Raw genomic sequence first — 19,358 nt, 5'->3', positions numbered from 1 at the left:
ATGTTAAGATTTGTAAGTCACCTAAATTGCGGAGTAATATTTTTCAGAATGGAGTTTAAGGGATTGACGTTAGAGCCATATCCTTGAAAAAAGCAGAAATGCAATAGTTACCCTAAGTCCTCAACCAGTTTCAATGATTCTCATCAGACACCTACGAACTATAGTGCTTGAGTTTTCTCACTAATGTCCTTGAATTCCAAAGTAATGCTGTGTGTTTCTTGCCACTTATAACCACCTGGTATGCAAAGGGCACCAGTATTCAATCAAAATGCATAACAATGAATGAAGCATTCTTAACTTCATGCTATACATGCTTGCATAAATGAACAGAAAGACATGGGAGATGGTATTTTCTGCCTGAAAGTCTTTCAGACCTTGTATGTCACATGTGTTAGTTGTCACTTGAAAGTTGCCAACAGCAGACTATGAGGGGTTTGGTTGCTTGTCTCAGTTCCTGATTTTTTTTCCTTTCTTTTTTTTTTTTTTTTTTTTTTTTTCCCTGTTTAATCAAATTAGAAGTTTTGGAAGAACTGCCAGAAACAAGTGGGAAAACAGCACGGCGTTTCTTCTTTAATTTAACTTCCATCCCTAATGAGGAGTCTATCACCTCAGCTGAACTCCAGATTTTTCGGAAACAGGTGCACGGAGCCTTTGAGAACAACAGCAGCTACCATCACCGTATTAATATTTATGAAATTATAAAGCCAGCCACAGCCACCTCTAAGGACCCTGTCACAAGACTTTTGGACACCAGGTTGGTGCATCATAATGCAAGTAAATGGGAAAGTTTTGATGTAACACCAGCTGTTTTGAGGTGGATTGCACATGGACAACCTAATCATGGGTTTGTGGTAGAGGTGGTTCACTTGGACAAAGAGAACAGTGCCTCCAAGAGGCACGTTAGGATTAGCAGGTCTTTACATCAGGATGAAGATAGCTGGTCTCAGCTCAGGCCATTATTAGTAACGTTTGGGCATGATGGCAAGGGACACCCGCTTCATAAAAGAGAAAAGCGTCAAGCAAAACACAAACAGCGTAAACGCCACAAATACAGTTGCAAAAGGCATCCGTTATATGTGGACTTCAATGATGTGGGGTGGAATGACTGGATTGTTGCCCCACCGGGGTATAGTGCCTTTTACTGCCATGGGGAATGTCCTTTTCCACTGGCAGATCATCTAAACTCAACAAACCATGCCATTGTTCAGACTTTGGTCAATTCAGTGAATTCCAAAATCCCCAAGGCTTGCTGTGTGCCGACAGAACTGAGTGCTATTTCCATGCTCTACCTTGATGAAAATGAAAAAGTTGTATTAAAGAACTATCAAGATATGGTTGTGGAGGGTTGTGGGTGCCGCTAACACAGCAAATATATTAGACAAAAAAAAAAAAAAAAAAAAAGCTGACACTTTAATATTTCCCAATGAAGACTTTATTTATGTAATGAAATGGAAAGAAAAAAAAACACAACTATTTTGAAAATATATTTATGTCTACGAAAAAAAGTTGGGAAAACAAATATTTTAATCAGAGAATTATTCCTTTAAAGATTTTAAATGTATTTTAGTTGTACATTTTATATGGGTTTAACCCCAGCACATGAAGTATAATGGTCAGATTCTTATTTTGTATTTATTTACTATTATAACCACTTTTTAGAAGAATAGCTAATTTGTATTTATATGTAATCAAAAAGAAAAAAAATATAGGGTTTGTACATAATTTTCCAAAATTGTAGCTGTTTCAATTGTGTGTATTTAAGTTGAAAAGAATACATGGAAGGTTACTATGGCAAAGTGCATAGCACATTTGCTTTCTCCTGTGCTACTGTTAAGGTCACAAGTTCAAGTCCAGAAAAAAGTGGATAATCCACTCTGCTGACTTTCAAGATTATTATATTGTACAATTCTCAGGAATGCTGCAGGGTGGGCTGTCCAGTCCATGAGAACTGGCATCCTCTTTAGGTGAAACATTTGGATAAGAACCAGACGTTGCTGATCTAGTATAAATACTGCTATTCCCAACTAATTTGCAGCGTGAATATTAGAAGGGCCAATAGAAATCCTCTGGGAGGTGGGGGTGGGGGAAGACTGAATCCTTTCTAGACCTACAGAAAAGTGAATGTTTGATGTTTCCTTTAAAAGTCCTTCTTTTAAAAGTCCTGGCCAAATATAAAATAATAAAAACTAAAATGTCATCCTTTTTTTTTTTTTTTTGTGATTATGTATGCTAAAGAGGAATACTTACCTTATTTGTACTGGCCCTTGTCTTTAACAGTTGGAAAAGCATTGCATACTTCCTCACCTCAGATGTGAGCTCACTTCTGTGGAGTGTTATAGTGAAATTAATCTTCAATTTTTGCCCTACATGCAGCAAGCTGTTGTCATATGCAGCCTCTTATCTAACCTCAGCTGATGGTTTTGCTGTTTTGCAGATTAGCTTGTCTTCCTTTCCAGGGTTTTGTGTTTGAAAGCTTTTTATTTTTTTCTTCCCAAATGTTTAAATCTATTTCAGATAATAAATCATAGAATTCTGGTATTTATTTCTGAAAAGTCCAGTCTGTAAGAAAAAAATGGTTCATTTGTGCAGTCATCACAAGGGTAACTTGTGCTTACATCTTCTTACTTTTTAAATCCTTCATGTAAGGGGCAAAAGCATGATTTGCAGTTGGCAAATGCAGTATTAAAGCTAATACTTATTGTGCCTGTTGTGTGTTAAAAGACTGGAATGGCAGTCAGGTTACTAGCTGTAGAACCTGGGATGAGCATGCAGAGGCTGGGTTGCTTGTTGTGTGAAAGTTGTGCTGAAACAATAGAGCAGGAAAGTAGCTTAAATTGGCTTCTCGGTGATCAGCTGCAAAGCACACTGAAGCTGGGAACAGAATGAAATTGTGTTAGGCTGCTAGTGGTAAGTTCCTGCCTATTTCAGGAGCTCTCTGCTGTATTTAGTGGATATATAATGACTGTGCTGATACCTCCAGAGATGTCAGAACCCCCTCGTTCTCTGTTGTGGATCCGTTTCTGGATTTGGTGAACTGAGGCAGTGCTTCCTAAAGCCATGTGTACAGTTGGCCCATTAGAGACCTCTCTGAGTCAACTCTGGGGATCTCTGATTTGGGCCTCCTACTAGCCTAACTTTTTATTAACAGAAACCTCCTCTTTCTCATGGCCCTCCCCAAACTCCTTTTTTACCAGAATCATCTGTGTTACAGCGGAGGTACTAAATAGGTTCGTTGATCAGAAAGGCTAACTTGATGATGTCTTAGGTCGTCTTCTAGAACAGTTCTCTATTGCTAATCATCACAAAAAGCAATGGGTACAGAGGATAGGAGAGGAAAAACTAATTTCCTGTTGGCTGCTTCCATTTTTCTCATGAGCTTAAAAATATCTTAGGCTAGCTGTAAGTTTCTGTGGTGAGATACAAACTTATGTATTTCTTTGTACCAGCAGTATTTTTGAATAGCTAGTAGAGAACAATCCACCACTCTGCAGTTTGGCTCTGCTTATTTTTGAGAGGTAGCTTATGTTATTGGTCATGCTGATAACTACATAGCAGCCTACAAGTTCGCTGGGTTGGACAACCTCTATTTCCTTTCTCAAAAGACCAGTGCCGTTTTGTTGGCTACTGTTTTTAGGGGGGAGCATCATATGCGCAGAAGTGTAGTTTGCCTTTTGCTTGTTGCGAGCTTTACTGATGATGCGTGAGTTTCTGGCTGTTGCTTTGGGAAGGTTGTCAGTCACAGGATATGCCACAGTGAAGGTTCTTCAAAAATTCATTGATTGTTTGCGATGCACAGTTGTGCTAGTCAGGTCACAGCAGTGTTAGCGTACTCTATAACCTGAGCTTGCAAAAGCTGGACAGAAAGTGCTGAAAAATTGAAGATTGTACCATTTCTATGAGCAGGAAAGGTATGATCTCAAACCTGCTGAAATCAGTAAAGACCCCATGGCACTTCTAACCAGATCCTAAACTCCAGTGTTGCAAGGCTTAAGTTTCACAGCTCCTAGCCCTTCATGTGTAACTAGATTGAGGGAGGCTTTTTACAGAGTGGTGACTGCTTTACTTCTCCTCTAAGGCATGAGAACACATTGATGCTAATCTTGTTTCAAAAAAATTGGCTACGGCGCTTGTCTATGCATGAGCAGTAGCTGGCTCATGGCGTGGTGCTGCATTCCTGGTAAAGGCAAACCTCCTGTTGCTTGACAAAGAGTTGCATCCTTAGTAAAATACACTCTGAGGCCAAGGTATAATTGTAAACCTATTAAGACCCACTCTTGTAAGCATTTCTATACTTGCTTAGTGTTAGTCACAGAATCATGAGTACCATACTGAATTTGAGGAGGAAATATGCATGTGTCAAGCTCAGCATGTCAATAAATTTCTGCAGAATTGGTTTTGTAACATATCTTTAAATCCTTAACCTCTCTCTAGATTGGAGATGTGAGAGTGCTACACTGAAGAGTTTGTTTAGGATTTAAAATAAAAGAAAGAAACCAAACTTTCATACATGAGTAGTAGAAAATTCTCTTAGAGATCAGTTGGGTTCCTGAACTCTGCTGAATAGGGTTGATGATCAAACAGTCCTCCTGAAAGGTTTGGGCTTTCCGATACTTCTAAGACATCTTCTAAGTCTGGTAGTGACTGCTAAATAATCCTAAATACTAAAGGTATGCTGTTACCACAGTACTCCAGTACTTATTTTAGTTCTTTAGTACTTACTAGTATTATAGTACTCTACAAGAAGAAATAAGCTTTTTTTTTTTTTTTCCTCTTAAGTGGAGAAAAAGCAGATCTGGAAGGCAGAACTGCCTTTGTTACCCTATAGCCTGTTTCCCCTAAACATATTGCTTCTAGGCACTTATATAATCTATATAGGCAGAGATTGTGATAGATAATGTCACCCTTTGTGCATTTCAGATAAGCATCTCTCTAAACACAAATGTGATCAGCATCTCTCCTTGTCCTTTTGAGACTCAGTAACAGCTTTGTCGAGTGGCTTGATAATTTTTGCGCAAAATTCAGTTGGACTTCTGTGGTCAGCAACATGTAAAAATGACGTGGGAAGATCTTCAGTTGAGGTAAGCTCTCCCGAGAGCATTGGCCATTTTCACTGAGCAGGATCTGCTCTGCTGCGCTAGCCTGGGCTCATCATAATCAGGCATTGAGACCTTTCCTGCTCATATGATAATTGGGTTTGGGTGTCCACAGACTATCACCTGCTTCTCTCCCTGCTAGGCAGTTAGAGGTCTCACTTGTGCAATCAGTACTGATGAGGCTTGGAGAGAAACATTATTTATTGTACTCTCAGCTTTGAAGAAGGAGCTCATCTGGACTGCATTTATATTAGACCCACTTTGCTACACTATTAGAAGAGGATAATTATTGAGCTATTTATTGTACAGCTATTCCTAAATTGTTGATTTTTGGGTTTTTTTTATTGATTTCAGGAGGCAGCTAATTGCCATATGGCAGCTTGATGTTAATGTTTTATGAAGATCAGGAAACAAAAGTTTATGAAAAGCTTTTGTATAGTAACTGCAGAGTTTCAAGAACTGTTTTATACTTCCTGACAGTGCAGGTCTGGCTTAATGGTTTGTTTTTATTGCTTAAGAGTGTAAACCTTTCTTTAGCCGATGTGTGGAAATTATATCCTCATCCCGCATTACGCATTTCTCATTGCTCATTACTCATTCCCTGCTTTCATTTCTGCCATCTGTAATCAGAGCTTTACTGTTTCAACTGCATGCAAAATGCTCCTATCCTGTGCACAGTAAGATACTTTTCCTTAGCACTCATCCACCCTTTCAAAAAAAAAAAGGGGGGGGGGGGGGGGAAAATAAAAAAAAAAAAGAAAAGGGAGGAAAAGCCTACTCTGTCTATATTGTTTTTCTCTGTTTTGGGTGGAGTCTGTCTTAGATTCTGTTTGCTAGATGGTTTCTGTAGTAACAAGCAGAGAAAAATCCAAGACTGAAAAGGCACTTTTAAAGGTGCCATATCTTGCCTGAAGTATTATTTATCTAATGATGGATATGGAATGTTTCTCTTCTCCTTTATATTAAGGTTACCCCTTTTGGTAGGGCAGACTGCTGCTATGAGAACTTGATCTGTTGTGTTCTTACAACATGAGAACATGAGAACCACGAATCTTGTTCCCAGTTGACTTAAGCTGCTCAAAATAATGATGAAAAGCCAAAGGCATTAAAATGTATTTTTAAAGATGTTATAAATGGTTGTTATAGGCACAAACCACTTTGTTTTTTAGTTACATAGGAAAGAAGAAAGAAGCTAGGTTCAGAAGGACACTTGGATTTTACATATTATTGCTGTAAGGAGGGTGTTGGATAAAAGCTGTAGTCGTCTATTTTGTTAGACTACTATGTACAAGGAAAAAATCCCAACTCCTTCAGTATATAACCTTACTTTGCTGTACTCCAAATTTTTTGTTTATTTCTCCTAAGAGATTTTGCAGGTGTGTGAGAAAGTAACCATTTGTGTGTGTCCACTACATTTGCCTTGCTTGGGCACAAAAAGAATTAAAGATTTATTTTAAGATTACCTCTTTCCTGTCTCTCCAGTACTAATCCTTCATTACCTGTATTCCTGACAGCCTTGTCTGCAACAGGCAGTAATGATTTCCTAAGGTGGAGTTTCCTCTCTTTTTGGAATCTAGTCACCTGTCAGTGCCCTCTGGGATTTAGCAACCTTCCGTCTGCAAGCCTCATGCAATGGTCACTTAGAAAAGCAGGTACACTGGTTTTGTCCTGGTTCTGTGTCTTTTACAGAGGCAAGTTTGTCCCTGCCTTCAGCAAGAATCTTGGTTTGGGCAGGGTCTGAAGGCTTGCCCCCATTGTGTGCAGCAGGAGACACCTCGTAACACCAGGGACTGTGTTCGTAACTTGCCAGAAGTCTGAGGGCCAAAACTCATTTGCATCTGTATTTACATAGTGCTGTGAAGGCACTCAGCTGTAATACCTGCCTGGGCTTGTATTGCCCTCGATAGATGAACAGAGGCTGAGAGTTGGACTTCTCCAGAGGTAGGAAACTTGCAGTGGGTCGACTTGGTTCTCAGCTCATAAGGCAGGGTAGCGATGAGATGTGTTTTTGCTCTTCATAGTTCATTCTTGCAGGGGCTTCTGCAAAGTGTGCTTGGCTACCCATACAGGAATTAGATCGGAGCCACTGGGTTAGGTCTGCAGTTGGGTATATTGGCTTAAGTCCAGGAAAGAAGCAGATCTGTGCCTTTTTAGTCTGAAAAAAGGCAGGGATTTTTGTGGGAAGAAGCTGTAGGAGAGGGAAGTGGGGAAGGACCCTGCAGGCTTTTGAAGCTCAAAGTGTTAAAAATTTCTAGAGGGACTTCAGGTAAAGAGATCAGAGCAGCAAACTGATAACACTCTGAGAGTTCAGGTTCCCACAACAGCTGGACTGTGGCAGATTTACAATTTAATGAGGCTGATAATCCAATTAGAGATTAAATTAAGAACGTTTTTCTGGGAGATCACCAAGAAAATTATGAATATTGTACTGTAGCTTGGGTCATAATGCCAAGGCAGTGGAGAGCTGACATGTACTTCTTGCACTGCAGGATACTGTTTCATTCAGTGTGTCTCATTAAAACAGAGCATTCAACTCCAGCAGTGTTTCACTACAAACAGGAGCAAATGTATTATTATTTTTATTATTACTACTACTATTATTACTGTCATTATCATCATCATCCTGGACACAACATGCAGATTAAAAGATGGAAATATCAACCAGATCTGCAAATCAGCACAGCTCTACTGACTTCGTTCTCAGATGGTCTGCTCCTTTTTATTAAAGCAAATCCTCAGAAGGCAGGGTGACTACGTATAAAAAATAATGTATTTAAGGTAACTATTGACATAACTCCAGTAGCTTGGAACTTGCACAAAACCATTTTTTATGGCATCCTGCACACCCTGGTGATGGGAAAGTGTTGTATGGAATAATGACCCTGTAACCGCAGACTTCAAAAGTATAGAATATCTGCGGCATGATGAAAATAGCTGTTTCCACATCAGTAATATACACACAGGCGTATTGAAGCTTAATTGCAAGGCCAATAGTGATGGGAGGGGGAAGGGAGAAGGGATATCTGACTACGGCTGCACCAAACACGCGGGCTGAGCAGAATGCCTCTGTTTTACAGCCAGAAACAATGATTCATTTCATTATAATCTTGACTTTTGCATTTTTCTCATGACTTATTGATAACTTTGTATGGGACTTCATAGACCAAAGGAGTTATTGACTCCTTAGGAATTAGGAAGAGAGACAGGGTATGTGTTATTTCTTATAAACATCACTCTGCCTGTTGTTTTAAATTATTCTATTTTAAGGACAGTTCTAATGCAATTTCTTCTGCTTGCATTTTCTCTCTTCCTTTGAATGAAAAAAATCTTCTACTTAAAAGCAGTCTCTCACTTTAAGAGGCCAGCTTTTATGTCCATTTTTATGAAGAATCCTGATCTTCTAGTTGACATCATAATGTTAACATGAAGGCAGTTTTGATGTCACAAACTGTTGCTATTGGACCAAGCCATTTTCCCAGCCTTGGCACTGTAAATAAAAGGTGGGCCCAATAACATTAAGTGAAAAATGAGCGGTTTTGTTCTGCAAAATACTGGCATTATTGATACTCTTTTATTCCTGTTGTTCAAGACCTAGATTAGTGGAATGACAGGTATGTTGTCATTTTACTGCTTTCAGTGTACAGGCTACTGGCATCGTGCAGGATTACTTTAGAGCTTCCCCTGCTGGAATCTTGTGAGGACACCATGGAGCCTGAGATTCTTAAAAAGAAAATTTCCTCACACTCTCTGGGGAGAAGCCTCAGAATGCCACCTTGAGACTCAAAGATCAGAAAGAAATGGAATTGAAGTTCTCCTTTTCTTAACCACTGGTATTTTTAAAGTCCAGCAACATTTTTGGTTACTTAGGATTAGCAGTAACCCATGTTCTAGATGATGTGTTTACAGAGGGGAGGATCAAAACTAATTGATTAATATTTCCTGGTCTGGTAATTATTTTTTTTTAAGTTTTTTTTTGTTTGGTTGGTTGGTTTGGGTTTTTTTTAGAAATAGTTAATTGTTAACTACTCCTTGACATGTTGGGCAAAGAAGTCTCCCAGGTTGCAGATGAAAAGATTTTCATCTTTGAAAATATAACCCAAATGTACCCTAGAGGGCAGAGTCATTTAGAGAGAGATTCTGCACACCTGCTGAGTTACTGATTCATGCCCACTGCAGAGTTCCTCAGTGAGAAGGACCAAGCCCTGGGAAAATGGTGTTGGGAGCATGGGTGGAGCCTTCTGGTTTTTGTCAGCAGCAAAAGTTGAGAAAGTGGTCTGTGACTCTCCTGTGTGCAGGTTCTGACAAAAAAAACCAAAAACAAAACTAAAAACCATTTAAAAAAAAAAATCAGTAGTTTGCGAACAAGTCTGTATAAGCCAGCAGGCCATTTTGCTGGCACGTAGCTATTGCAGCTCTCACCTGCTGGAGGGTCTTAGCCTTTTTTTGAGGGTTAGATTTAATTGTCAAATAGAAGCAACTTAACTTGTGCTTTATATCAAAGAAAATAAACCAGGTGCTGCCCTTTTCAAGAGCCTTCTCCTCTTGAGACCTGAGCCACGCAGTGGGTTACTGCCAACTTTTCTATTTAACTGGTGAGGAAAATTTGTTGTCAGGCCTTTGTGAGCCTGAGTGTCTGGGAAGGTCCTTCCATCTCCTCTTGTACGCGAGTACTTCCTTCAGGGTTTCAGGCTCCATTCCTCTCTTCTTTACCTTATTCATCTGGGGGGGGGGGGTGGGGAAGGTCAAATACTGGGACACTTTGAAGAGTGTGCCTTTACCAAGCTTTGGTTTTTTTCTCTTCCTGGAACTCTCATTACATGATCCTGGTTTTCTAAGCCAATTGTTAGCCCAAGGCCAAATCCTTAACCTTGGGCTAGATAACAAAAGCACAGCTGAGGTGATCTTGACTCCTTTAAAAAGGCTGTCTACTCTTTGATGCACTCAGAATGAGACACATAATTCATTTTAGTTCCAAACGTTGTTCTTAGCATGGGAAATTAGCAACCTCCGTGATAAAAAGTCAGCATGTTAAGTATGTGTGTGCGTGTTTTATGTTGATCTCTGTCTTCCATTGCGTTCCACATCCTGGAGGGTGTTGGTGTGTCTAGGGAGAACTTGAGATTGAATCCTATCTGGGAAGTTTTACTTTATGTAACTGCATCAGTTCATACCAAGGCCTGAAGACTTTGTGCCAATGATAGGTATCAGCATTTGGAAAACGTAGCTTTCTGACTTGCAGCTGTAAATGAGAGGAGCATGTAATTGGAGCATATGCTCAAGAGAAATTAAGCTGAGGTCAAGTTTATTAATGGATATCAAAACTGGCTTAAGTGCAGCCCTCTTCTATGCAAAGACCCCAGAGGGATGAGAAAGGCCAATGAGTGTCATACAGTGCCAGTGTCTGGCAGTGTTTATGTGCAGAAGCTCTTCTGTCTCTGTGGTGTGGAGGCCTCCCGAACAGGTCCTTTCTGAGTTTTTAATTTGGGAGAGGACTCTTCCACCATATGCTTTATTGCTGAAGTCTTGGTGCTACTCTGAATAACTTTGAGGGTTTATTTTGTACTGTGGTCTAGGAAGCCTGATGGCAAGAAACGTAGCATCACTGGTGGCTGGAGTGTCAAGTGGGCCTAGTCACGAAAGGTGGTGGGATTCACCGCTAGGCTGAGACCAACAAGACAGGCTTTGGTGGCTAAACCTGTTAAAAGGAAATGCTGCTAGTCAAATACTGCATCAGAAAAAAGAGGCAGTGTAGCAGTAGGGCCACCAGAGTAAGGACAGGAGAGACAGCAAACTTTACTCTGCTGCGAAGCTGGAGTGCGCCATTGGAAATGTCCCTCACTGTCCTTATGTGCTAATTCTCAAATAGCTCTTCCCTGCCTCGTAAGTGTTTTGTAATGATATGTACCTTAAAGAATTTGGAGATGCCCAAATGCACTGCTGTTTATCCTGTAGGGTAGAGATAGATAGCTACATTATATGGCATAATAACAGGTTTCATCCGTTGGTAACCAGTTTGCATGCGGACCAGGTCTGGCCAGTATTAAATTGGAAAGCAAAGATGGCTTTGTGATTAAGGTGCTGGAGTGGGACGCTAGAAATCTGGGTTCAAGTTGTGGGTCAGCCATAAACTCCTGTGTGACCTTGAGCAATATAATTATTCTGAGACTTCAAAGGTATCTAAACAATTTGGACACCCATTTTCCAGTCATTTTAATTAACTGGGGTGCTTTGAAATGCTCAGCTTTAATCTCTCTGTGCCTAGGATTCTCATTTGTAAAACCAGGATAATAATATTTCCTTGCGCATGAAGAGGATGTGTACGTTAATGATTGGGAAGTGTGCAGCTACTTAAAATGCAGCAGATACAGAGTTTGCAAGTTTAGCGAGGGGGGAGCATGTTGAGTTTTGCAGGCGTGGGGCTCATAGACATATATGGGTGCTGCGCACAGGACAAACTTAGCCTATTTCAGTGAGATTTGTTTACGTGTGGGCATAAACTAGGGGATAGTTACTTACCATGATATATTACCGTCATATTGGTTCTTGGGAGATAAATACCACTGCAAGTAAACTGCAACCAAAATATTTACTGAGAGGAACAACTCATTTATTCAATATTTCATTTAGCTCCATAGCAACATCTTGCCGTTTCTTTTGTGTCTTGCCATTCTTTAATAGTGAATATTAAACTTTTACAAGATAAAATGACTAGTTATTAACATTTCCATTTCTGTAGCTTTACTTCATAACAAGCCATACTCCCCCTTTAACATTACCTATGGTTATGTCCCTTTGCCTGGTGTTACGTGACTGTGTAATGAAAAGCCTGTAATGCACACAGGCAGAGGGAAGGGTTAAAAGAGCCAAGGGAGTCTTTAATTCCTTCGTTTTCTGACTTTTGTGGGTTTAATACACAATCTTAACATTCCATTAGTAAGTGGTTGCATTTTTTTCTTTTTAACTTAAGAGATTAAAGGTTCCTTCAGATTTTACATTTTTTCACTACTCTCTTTAGTCACATCAGTTTTGTGTGCTAGGCAGGCGGGAAATGAAAAGCTGTCCTCAGTAACCATTGATGCTACTCCCAGAGCCGAGTGATGGATGTCTAGGAGATGCCTGTCCGTAGGGGGCTGCTTTTCCCAAAAAGAACCTCTATCAGGGTAGAGAAATGTTTCAAAGGCCCTAGGACTTGGGTTCGTCACTGGCCTTTGAGTTGACCATCACCCAGCGTCTTTGAGTAAAGTGCTTTGCAAACTGCATGCAAAACACTGTACAGTGTTACACACTGTCAGAACATCTGATCCGGCTTGTTACAAAAGTTATTGATATGTCAGTGGTAAATATATATTGAAATGAGGTTTCACTATATAAATGTGAAGGAAAGAGCCGGCTGCTACTCTAAACAGCCTCCACTGAATCAGTTGCATGTGTGACTTCAGTGTGAATCAAATCAGAGTCCTTTTCATTGCTCTGTCCATTTGTTTCTTATAATGACTGCTCTGTAGACAAGAAAATCTGACTCTCTCACTTCTTGTTAGCATTATGCTAGGATGGCAATGGAGTAACTTGTTATTTATCATAGATTTTCAAAGCAACCATGAACCAAGTGCTTCTTTAATGTGCTGACATGTATGCTTGCAGGATAGGTGACCAAATATTTCTCAGTTTTCTTCTAAAGTCTGTGTTACGAGCATCCTGAATATTGAATGGCAATTTTTCCTCTAAAACTTCAGTGGAATAAGATAGTGAAAACTCTGGTTGTAGTTTTCACTGAAAACCGACAATCAGAGTTATAAAGGATTTGGGGTGGTAGCTGTTATTACCCAAGATTTTCCTATTACTTTGATTTAGCTTTTTACTGAAGTGAGCAGGTAAGAAATACTGACAAATTATCACTTCATGTTCTGTACAAGCAAATGTCATCTCTGTAGATTTTACAGAAGAATAGCTATTTTATGATGAGTCTAAGTAAACATTTTCAGATAGTCTCACCTTGTAGAATGTGGTCATTTGTCTCTGGTAGGTGCATAGTTTAAAAATAAAAGCAAACAAACCAGGAAAGAATCATGTCTAGATAACTACTCAAAGTTAAAATGACCTTAGATAGAGAAAACTGCCTCTGGATTTTCCAGGAGAAATTAATACATTGAATTAATTGACAAAGATAAAGCTAAGAACAAAATCTGGTAATGTTTGGGGCTTTTTTACCAATGGCACAATTCTGCAAAAACTTAATGGTCTTATTAGCTATTTTTTATTCTAGGCCCGTCAAAAACTTTTGGACAGAACTTAATTTGGTATATTGTTACAAACCCTGATATCTGCCCAACTTTATCCAAGTTCATGAACCTTTTGAACAGCGGCCCCCCTCATGCCCCTGGGGTTCTGGAGAGGGATTTATGGCTTCATGTGCAAAACAGTGTGAAACTTGGCACTTTCACATGGCCTTAACCCTGACAACTCCAGGAGCACTAAGCAAAATCAGAGCCTATGAGCTCAACCAGCTCAGAGGCAAAGTAAAGGTTTATTGAAACTCGTATGAACTTGAACTAAATTCCATTTTAAAAAATCTGTCCCTTACTGTCCCATCATTGCCTTATCATTAACATGGGAGAAATCCATCCCACATGGCTGTTATGAAGATAAATTCAGTAACATTTATGGCATTCAAATAAGGATGGTGGCAATGGTGGTGTTGGGGAGGGAGTTAAGGACTTCTGATATTTTGGAAGGAGGTTGATGACTGGCAGATAAAAATGTCTTAATAGTCAGTGTATGAATAGGAGAAGTTCCTCCAAGCTCCTACTTGCTGAAGAGCCAAGGCAAGCCAGTCATTAGGGCTGTCTGTCAGGGTAAATGAGTCACAATCAAATCAGGCACTCATTTACATCACGAGGCTTCTCCAGAGCCCGTGCAAACTGCAAGCTCCGGTTCATACTGAAGGCCAGGTTTGCCTTTTGCTTACTGGGCTTTCAGTGGGGTTGAAAGCTTATGAGTGGGAATTTGGCCGAAGGTCTAAAAATCTACCTGCCTCCTGGTTTATAAACCAGCAAAGGTGCTACCTGCAGCCAGTATCCAAGTCCATTAGAAAGAGAGTGTCAGTTTCCTAACGTTATTCAGTTGCAGTTCTGCAGATCTTGTCCTTTTCGTAAGAATGGAAGTCTCTGGCAGTCATTGGAATTGACTGATGCTGGGGATTGAGCCCACAAGGTACAGAAATATTTCTTCCTTTGCTCATTTCCTGGCCTTGCCCTCTGGACAGGGGGTAGGCTGTCTGGCATTGGAGCTTTCATCATTCAGGTAGGTCATGTTATGCCTCTTTTTACCGGGTCCTGAAATGAGCCAGTGTTGCTCACCTCCAGGCCCAAACTGGCTATAAGTGAACACTTTGGGCATTAATTCTGTGTTGTGTTGCCTCTACTTCTACACTGTATAAAGAACTCCAGGGATCCTCCTCAAGTGAGGCCATGGGTGGATTTGTCTGGGTGGACCTCTTTCAAAATTGCTTGTAATTGTTGCATTTATAGGGTATGGATTCCAGCTGTGATCTTACGGTGTACTTAGGATGATAGTGCCTCAGCTTACAAAGTTACAATAGGAATATTCTGCTGTTAACACATGCAAAAGTCTGGTTATCAAGAAGTGGGTTCATTTTTCTGACACTAGGCTGAACCCTGTCAGGAGAACTGTAACCCTCCCGATATCTGCTGGAAGGGCAGTGTGATGGGGCGTAAGCAATTCAGGAGACTTACAGAGTACATGAGGGACAACTTTTTGATGCTGGTGCTGGATGAGCTGACTGGTTGAAGTGCTGTGCTAGACCTGCTGCTCACAGATAAGGAAGAACTGTTTTGGGGTGACTTGGCTGCAGTATCATGAGATGGTTGTTTAAGAACCTGAGGGAAGTGGGAAAGGCAAGTAATTTAATAACCACTGAAAATTTCAAGCCTGTGGACTTTGGCCTGTTCAAGGAACTGGTGGGCAGAATCTCCTGGGAGTCTGCCCTGGAGGGCAGAGACCCATGAAAGTTGCTTGATCTTCAATGACAGCCTCCTCAAAGCACAAGAACAGTCCATCCTGATGTTCAGGGTGCTGAGCAGGTATAGCAGGAGGCCAGCTTGGCTGAACGAGGAACTCCTGACTGATTTCAAATGCAAAAAGGAAGAATATGGAGGTGGAAGCAGGGACAAGCGACCAAAGAGGAATACAGAAATGTTGCCTGGGCATGTAGGAACAGAGTTAGGAAAGTCAAAGCTCAGCTGCAGTTGGAACTGATGAGGCTCAGAGCAGATCATTTCTACGTGTACTTCAGCAACACAGGGGAGACCAAGGAAGGTGTGGGCCTTTTGCTGAATGTGGCAGGTGACGTGAAGGCATGGGAAAAGGCTGAAGTATTCAGTGTCTTGTCTTTGTCATTATTGGCAAGATCTGCTTTCAGGCCTCTATGTATAGTGGCAGAGTTTGAAGAAAGAGGTGGTACCTGCATTAAAGAATTAAAGATCACACAGGTAAATGTGGCACATACAAGCCCATGGGGCTTGACAGGATGCATCAGAGGGTGCTGAAAGGCTGATACTATTTAACATCTTCATCAACAGCCTGATCAAAGAGACAGAGTGCATCCTTAGCGAGTTTGCAGGTGACAGCAACCCAGGAGAAGTGGTTGATACGCTGGAGAGCAAGTCTGCTGGGCAGAGGAACCATCTGAGAGGTGAGCTGGAAGAGTGGGCCAACAGGAATCTCCTGAAGTTCAACAGAGATGGATGCAAGGTCTTGCGCCTGGGACAGAAATGCCCCATGCCCAGGTACGGGGGTACCATCTCGGCACCCGGGGAGCTGGGAGTCCTGACAGACACCACACCCAACATTTGTCAGCAACGTGGCTCCTGCAGAAATGAAAGCCAACTGACTGCTGGGTTGCCTGGAGAGGACTGATTATTCCCCTCTGCTTGTGCTTGTTAGGATGCCACTGGAGTACTGTGTCCGATTTGGGACTCTGGTAGAAACTGGCAAACTGGAGAGACCTGAGAGCAGCTGTGGTCGTTAGGTGGCTAGACTGTGTGACACATGAGGAGAAGTGGGGGAACCTTAATTTATTTAGCTAGGGGGAATATAATTGCACTCTTCCATGACCCAAAAGGAGGTTATAGAAAGGATGAAGCCAGACTCTTCTCGGAGGTGCACAGCAAGGACAGGAGGCAGCTGCCACAGATTATAGCAAGGGGAAATGTGACTGAATAAGGAAAAACATCTTCACAGCAACAGTGGTTTAGGACTTGAGCCCTGAGAAGTTGTAAAACTTTCACTTTTGGAGATTTCCTGAACTTGACTAGTCAAGGCCCTGAGCAACCTGATCTAACCTGAAGCTGGACCTGCTCTGTATGAGCAGGAGGTTGGACAAGATGACCTCCAGAGGTCCTCTCCAACCTCAGTGTTTCTGATTTTGTGACATAGAGAAAAACCATTGAGCAAGAGCAATAGATGGAGCAATATGAATGTGGCAAGTTCTAGTTTCTGTGTATACCATATTATTTCTCATTTGTGCTTTTGTGCTCCGTTTAATAAGCAGAGAAAAAGAGAAAACCTGCTGCTTTGTGTTTGGTTTTTTTTTTTAATCCCCCAAATCATCAAAAATTTGTAGGCAGGAGAACTGTAGTATGCAGATTAGGATGTCACATTTGTTGAAACAGTGTCCAATATCAATGAAATAAGATAAGAAACAGCTGATCATTTATTTCTGGCAGGCATTTTTCTCATAAAAATCAGTTTTGAATGAATCCTAACAATGAGTTTAAAAAGATCTTCATGCAGACAAGAGAGACTATAATGCTAGTCTCGGTCTAGCAGTTGGGTCTGAACTTTTACAACAAAAATTATTCAGTACAGGATAATTACTTTATTTTTCTACTGCAATCATTAAAGTAGTTTGTATTTTTGCTCAAAAAATCATTGCAGCCTGGATGAGAAAATGATATAAGGACATCTTTGACCAATTAGAATAAAAATTAAAAAAAGACAGCAAATTGTTGGCAGACACTGACACCTGTTAAAATTCAAGCCCATGCTAGAGTATCAAGCTTCTTCCGAAATGTGTACTGAGTGTATTTTTGTTTTAAATATGACTTCCCATCCTGGTATTTGCAGGTGCATTGTACTAAAGTGAACACAATCATTTTGTTAATTGCAGTTCAAGCTCATTAGGGAACTATAAAGACAGAAGAATGAATGTAACCGTGCATTAAATGGTAAATGATTTTGGGGTGGGAAGCAGTCAGGTGTGTTGCCCTAGGCTATGATTTTCCCCAAATTAACATACATAGCAAAGAAAGAAAGAATGAGGCGGGTGGGAAGAAAGAAAGGCCACAGGTCACCAAAGCAAACCTCCCAAACTTCAGTGACACTGAAGGGAAATGTTAGTTGCTGAAGTGCTGAGAATCTGGCTGGTACTGGCTCACACCAGGCAGTTTTTGTATTGGTTTTGGTTCATTCAGTCTGAATATGGTGAAATCTGAACCAGCTCAGCATTGTTCATGTAGTTAACATGTAACTGAGCAGAGCTTTGGAAGGTTTCACTACAGCCTGCAAGACCTCTCGGATGTGCGATGTTAATGACTTTTATTACAAAACCATCTTGAAGTAGTGTATGCTTGAGCAAACAGCCAAACATTTCCCCTCAGAGTTTTGATGGAAGGTTTGTAAACTTGAAAATGTGTTATCACAAAGCTTGGTTGCTTCCATCTCCCTACTGGACTTTCAAGCCAGCAGGGATCCATGGGTTTCCAGATGGTTTTACAAGCATATTTTGCTGCCTCAGAATAATAATCGAGTGAAATGAAAACCTTGGCCAACACTTCAGATCTGAATAGCAATACTGAGTGTCTCAATGTTTGGGTGTCTAAATGGACACAGCTCAAAGATGAGTTTCTTTGGATGGCCATGATTTGGATCTTCTGGAAAATCAGGCTCCTTTATGTTGCCTCTTGTTTTCCATTTTACCTTTGCTTGAAGTGAAAATACTTGTTTTGAGAAAGGAAGAAGGTGCTAGGAGAATGGAATGCAGAACTGAACGAAAATTTTCCCCTGAAATTTTTTCAACTGATACTGTATTTTATGAAGAAGCCCCTAAGTTTTCTTTTCTGTTTGTTGGTTTCTTGTCCATTTCCTGAAAGCATTTCCATTTTATGCTGTGCTAGTGAATTGTTTAACCAGTCACCAAAGTTAAAAGTTTCACAACTTTTGGAATATATCTGTAATACCTGAATGGCAATTGAGGTGCAAATGAACTAAGTTTTTTTTAAAGCTTTCAGAAAAATAGCTGATTTCTGTCTAGTCCTAAAAAATTCGTTTGATAGAAAAGAGAAATACCATTATTTATTAATATTTATATCTGGTGCAACTATATACTCCTTAGCCATTGTTTAATTATATCTGGTTCAATTTCTTTGTTCTTTAGTTGTATCCCAAAGAGGAAATAGACATCTCTGGACAGTGTTCTCTCAGTGCTTAAACATAACTATGAAAAGCAATTAGTCTGAATTAACAAAAGTCTGTATATTAGTCATGAATTTTATAATTATTCAGGAAAATTATTGCACTCTCAAGCAATTGGACTCTTGAGCCCCAAAAGTGTATATAATAGACAGGAATATTAATATTTTTTCTCCTCCCTTCTCATGTAACTGATGCTGCATAGGGTCAGGGAAGAGCTTGTGAAATGGACTTGGTTGAATCTTTTCCAAGATTGAAGTTCTTTGAAGTCCCAGCTTTGGCAGCTGCTGCCAACTTTACTGTCCAACATGAGACCAGTAAAACCAGATTTTGCTGGTAGGCCCAGTCTCCAAGATGGCTTCCTTTTGTAGAACCAAATATGGGCAGTTAATTTGCTTTTGGATGTATATCGTATTTAATAAGATGGATATTTGTTCCTAACAGCTTAAACGCAAAGGTGTGTACTCTTGTCTACTGTGTCTATTCCCAGTTAATCCACTTGCAGTTTATTGTAGCACATTTGTTATTTGCCTATTACATATAGGAGGTCTGCAAAGAAAACGTATGCAACTTTGTGAGTCTAAAATGAAAGTTTTCAGCTTGAGGTAGACAGGTGATAGCTGTTCAACCATAGCCAAATGAGGGAAAAGTAAGGAAAAAAACCTCTTTCCTGACAGCTGATCAAAAGTAATAATATTAAAAAACCCCAAACAAACACACACCCATGGCTAGACTGGTACAAAAGTCGTCTTTATTGGTGGCACGTGGGCAAATATA

The 19,358-nt window shown here is 40.4% G+C and overlaps 1 protein-coding gene across 5 annotated transcripts in view; it reads left to right on the top strand.

The window, feature by feature from the left end:
* The window catches only part of BMP2 (bone morphogenetic protein 2), a 136,292-nt gene that overhangs the window by 33,270 nt on the left and 83,664 nt on the right, over nucleotides 1-19,358 (top strand). For 3 of the 5 annotated variants that reach the window (XR_003924582.2, XM_030022309.2, XM_030022308.1), the window contains exon 3: nucleotides 517-754. Coding sequence is in view for 4 of the 5 variants with exons in the window: in XM_030022309.2 (XP_029878169.1) it covers nucleotides 517-754 (238 nt within the window). In the remaining variant the exon portion in view is untranslated. Of the gene's footprint in view, nucleotides 1-516; nucleotides 3,220-19,358 lie in introns of those variants that run through there. The other 2 variants (XM_030022307.2, XM_030022306.1) reach the window with 1 other exon arrangement.

Source organism: Aquila chrysaetos, chromosome 8 (genome assembly GCF_900496995.4).
Source record: "Aquila chrysaetos chrysaetos chromosome 8, bAquChr1.4, whole genome shotgun sequence".
Classification (NCBI taxonomy): domain Eukaryota; kingdom Metazoa; phylum Chordata; class Aves; order Accipitriformes; family Accipitridae; genus Aquila; species Aquila chrysaetos.
This window is presented reverse-complemented; position numbering and strand designations above follow the sequence as displayed.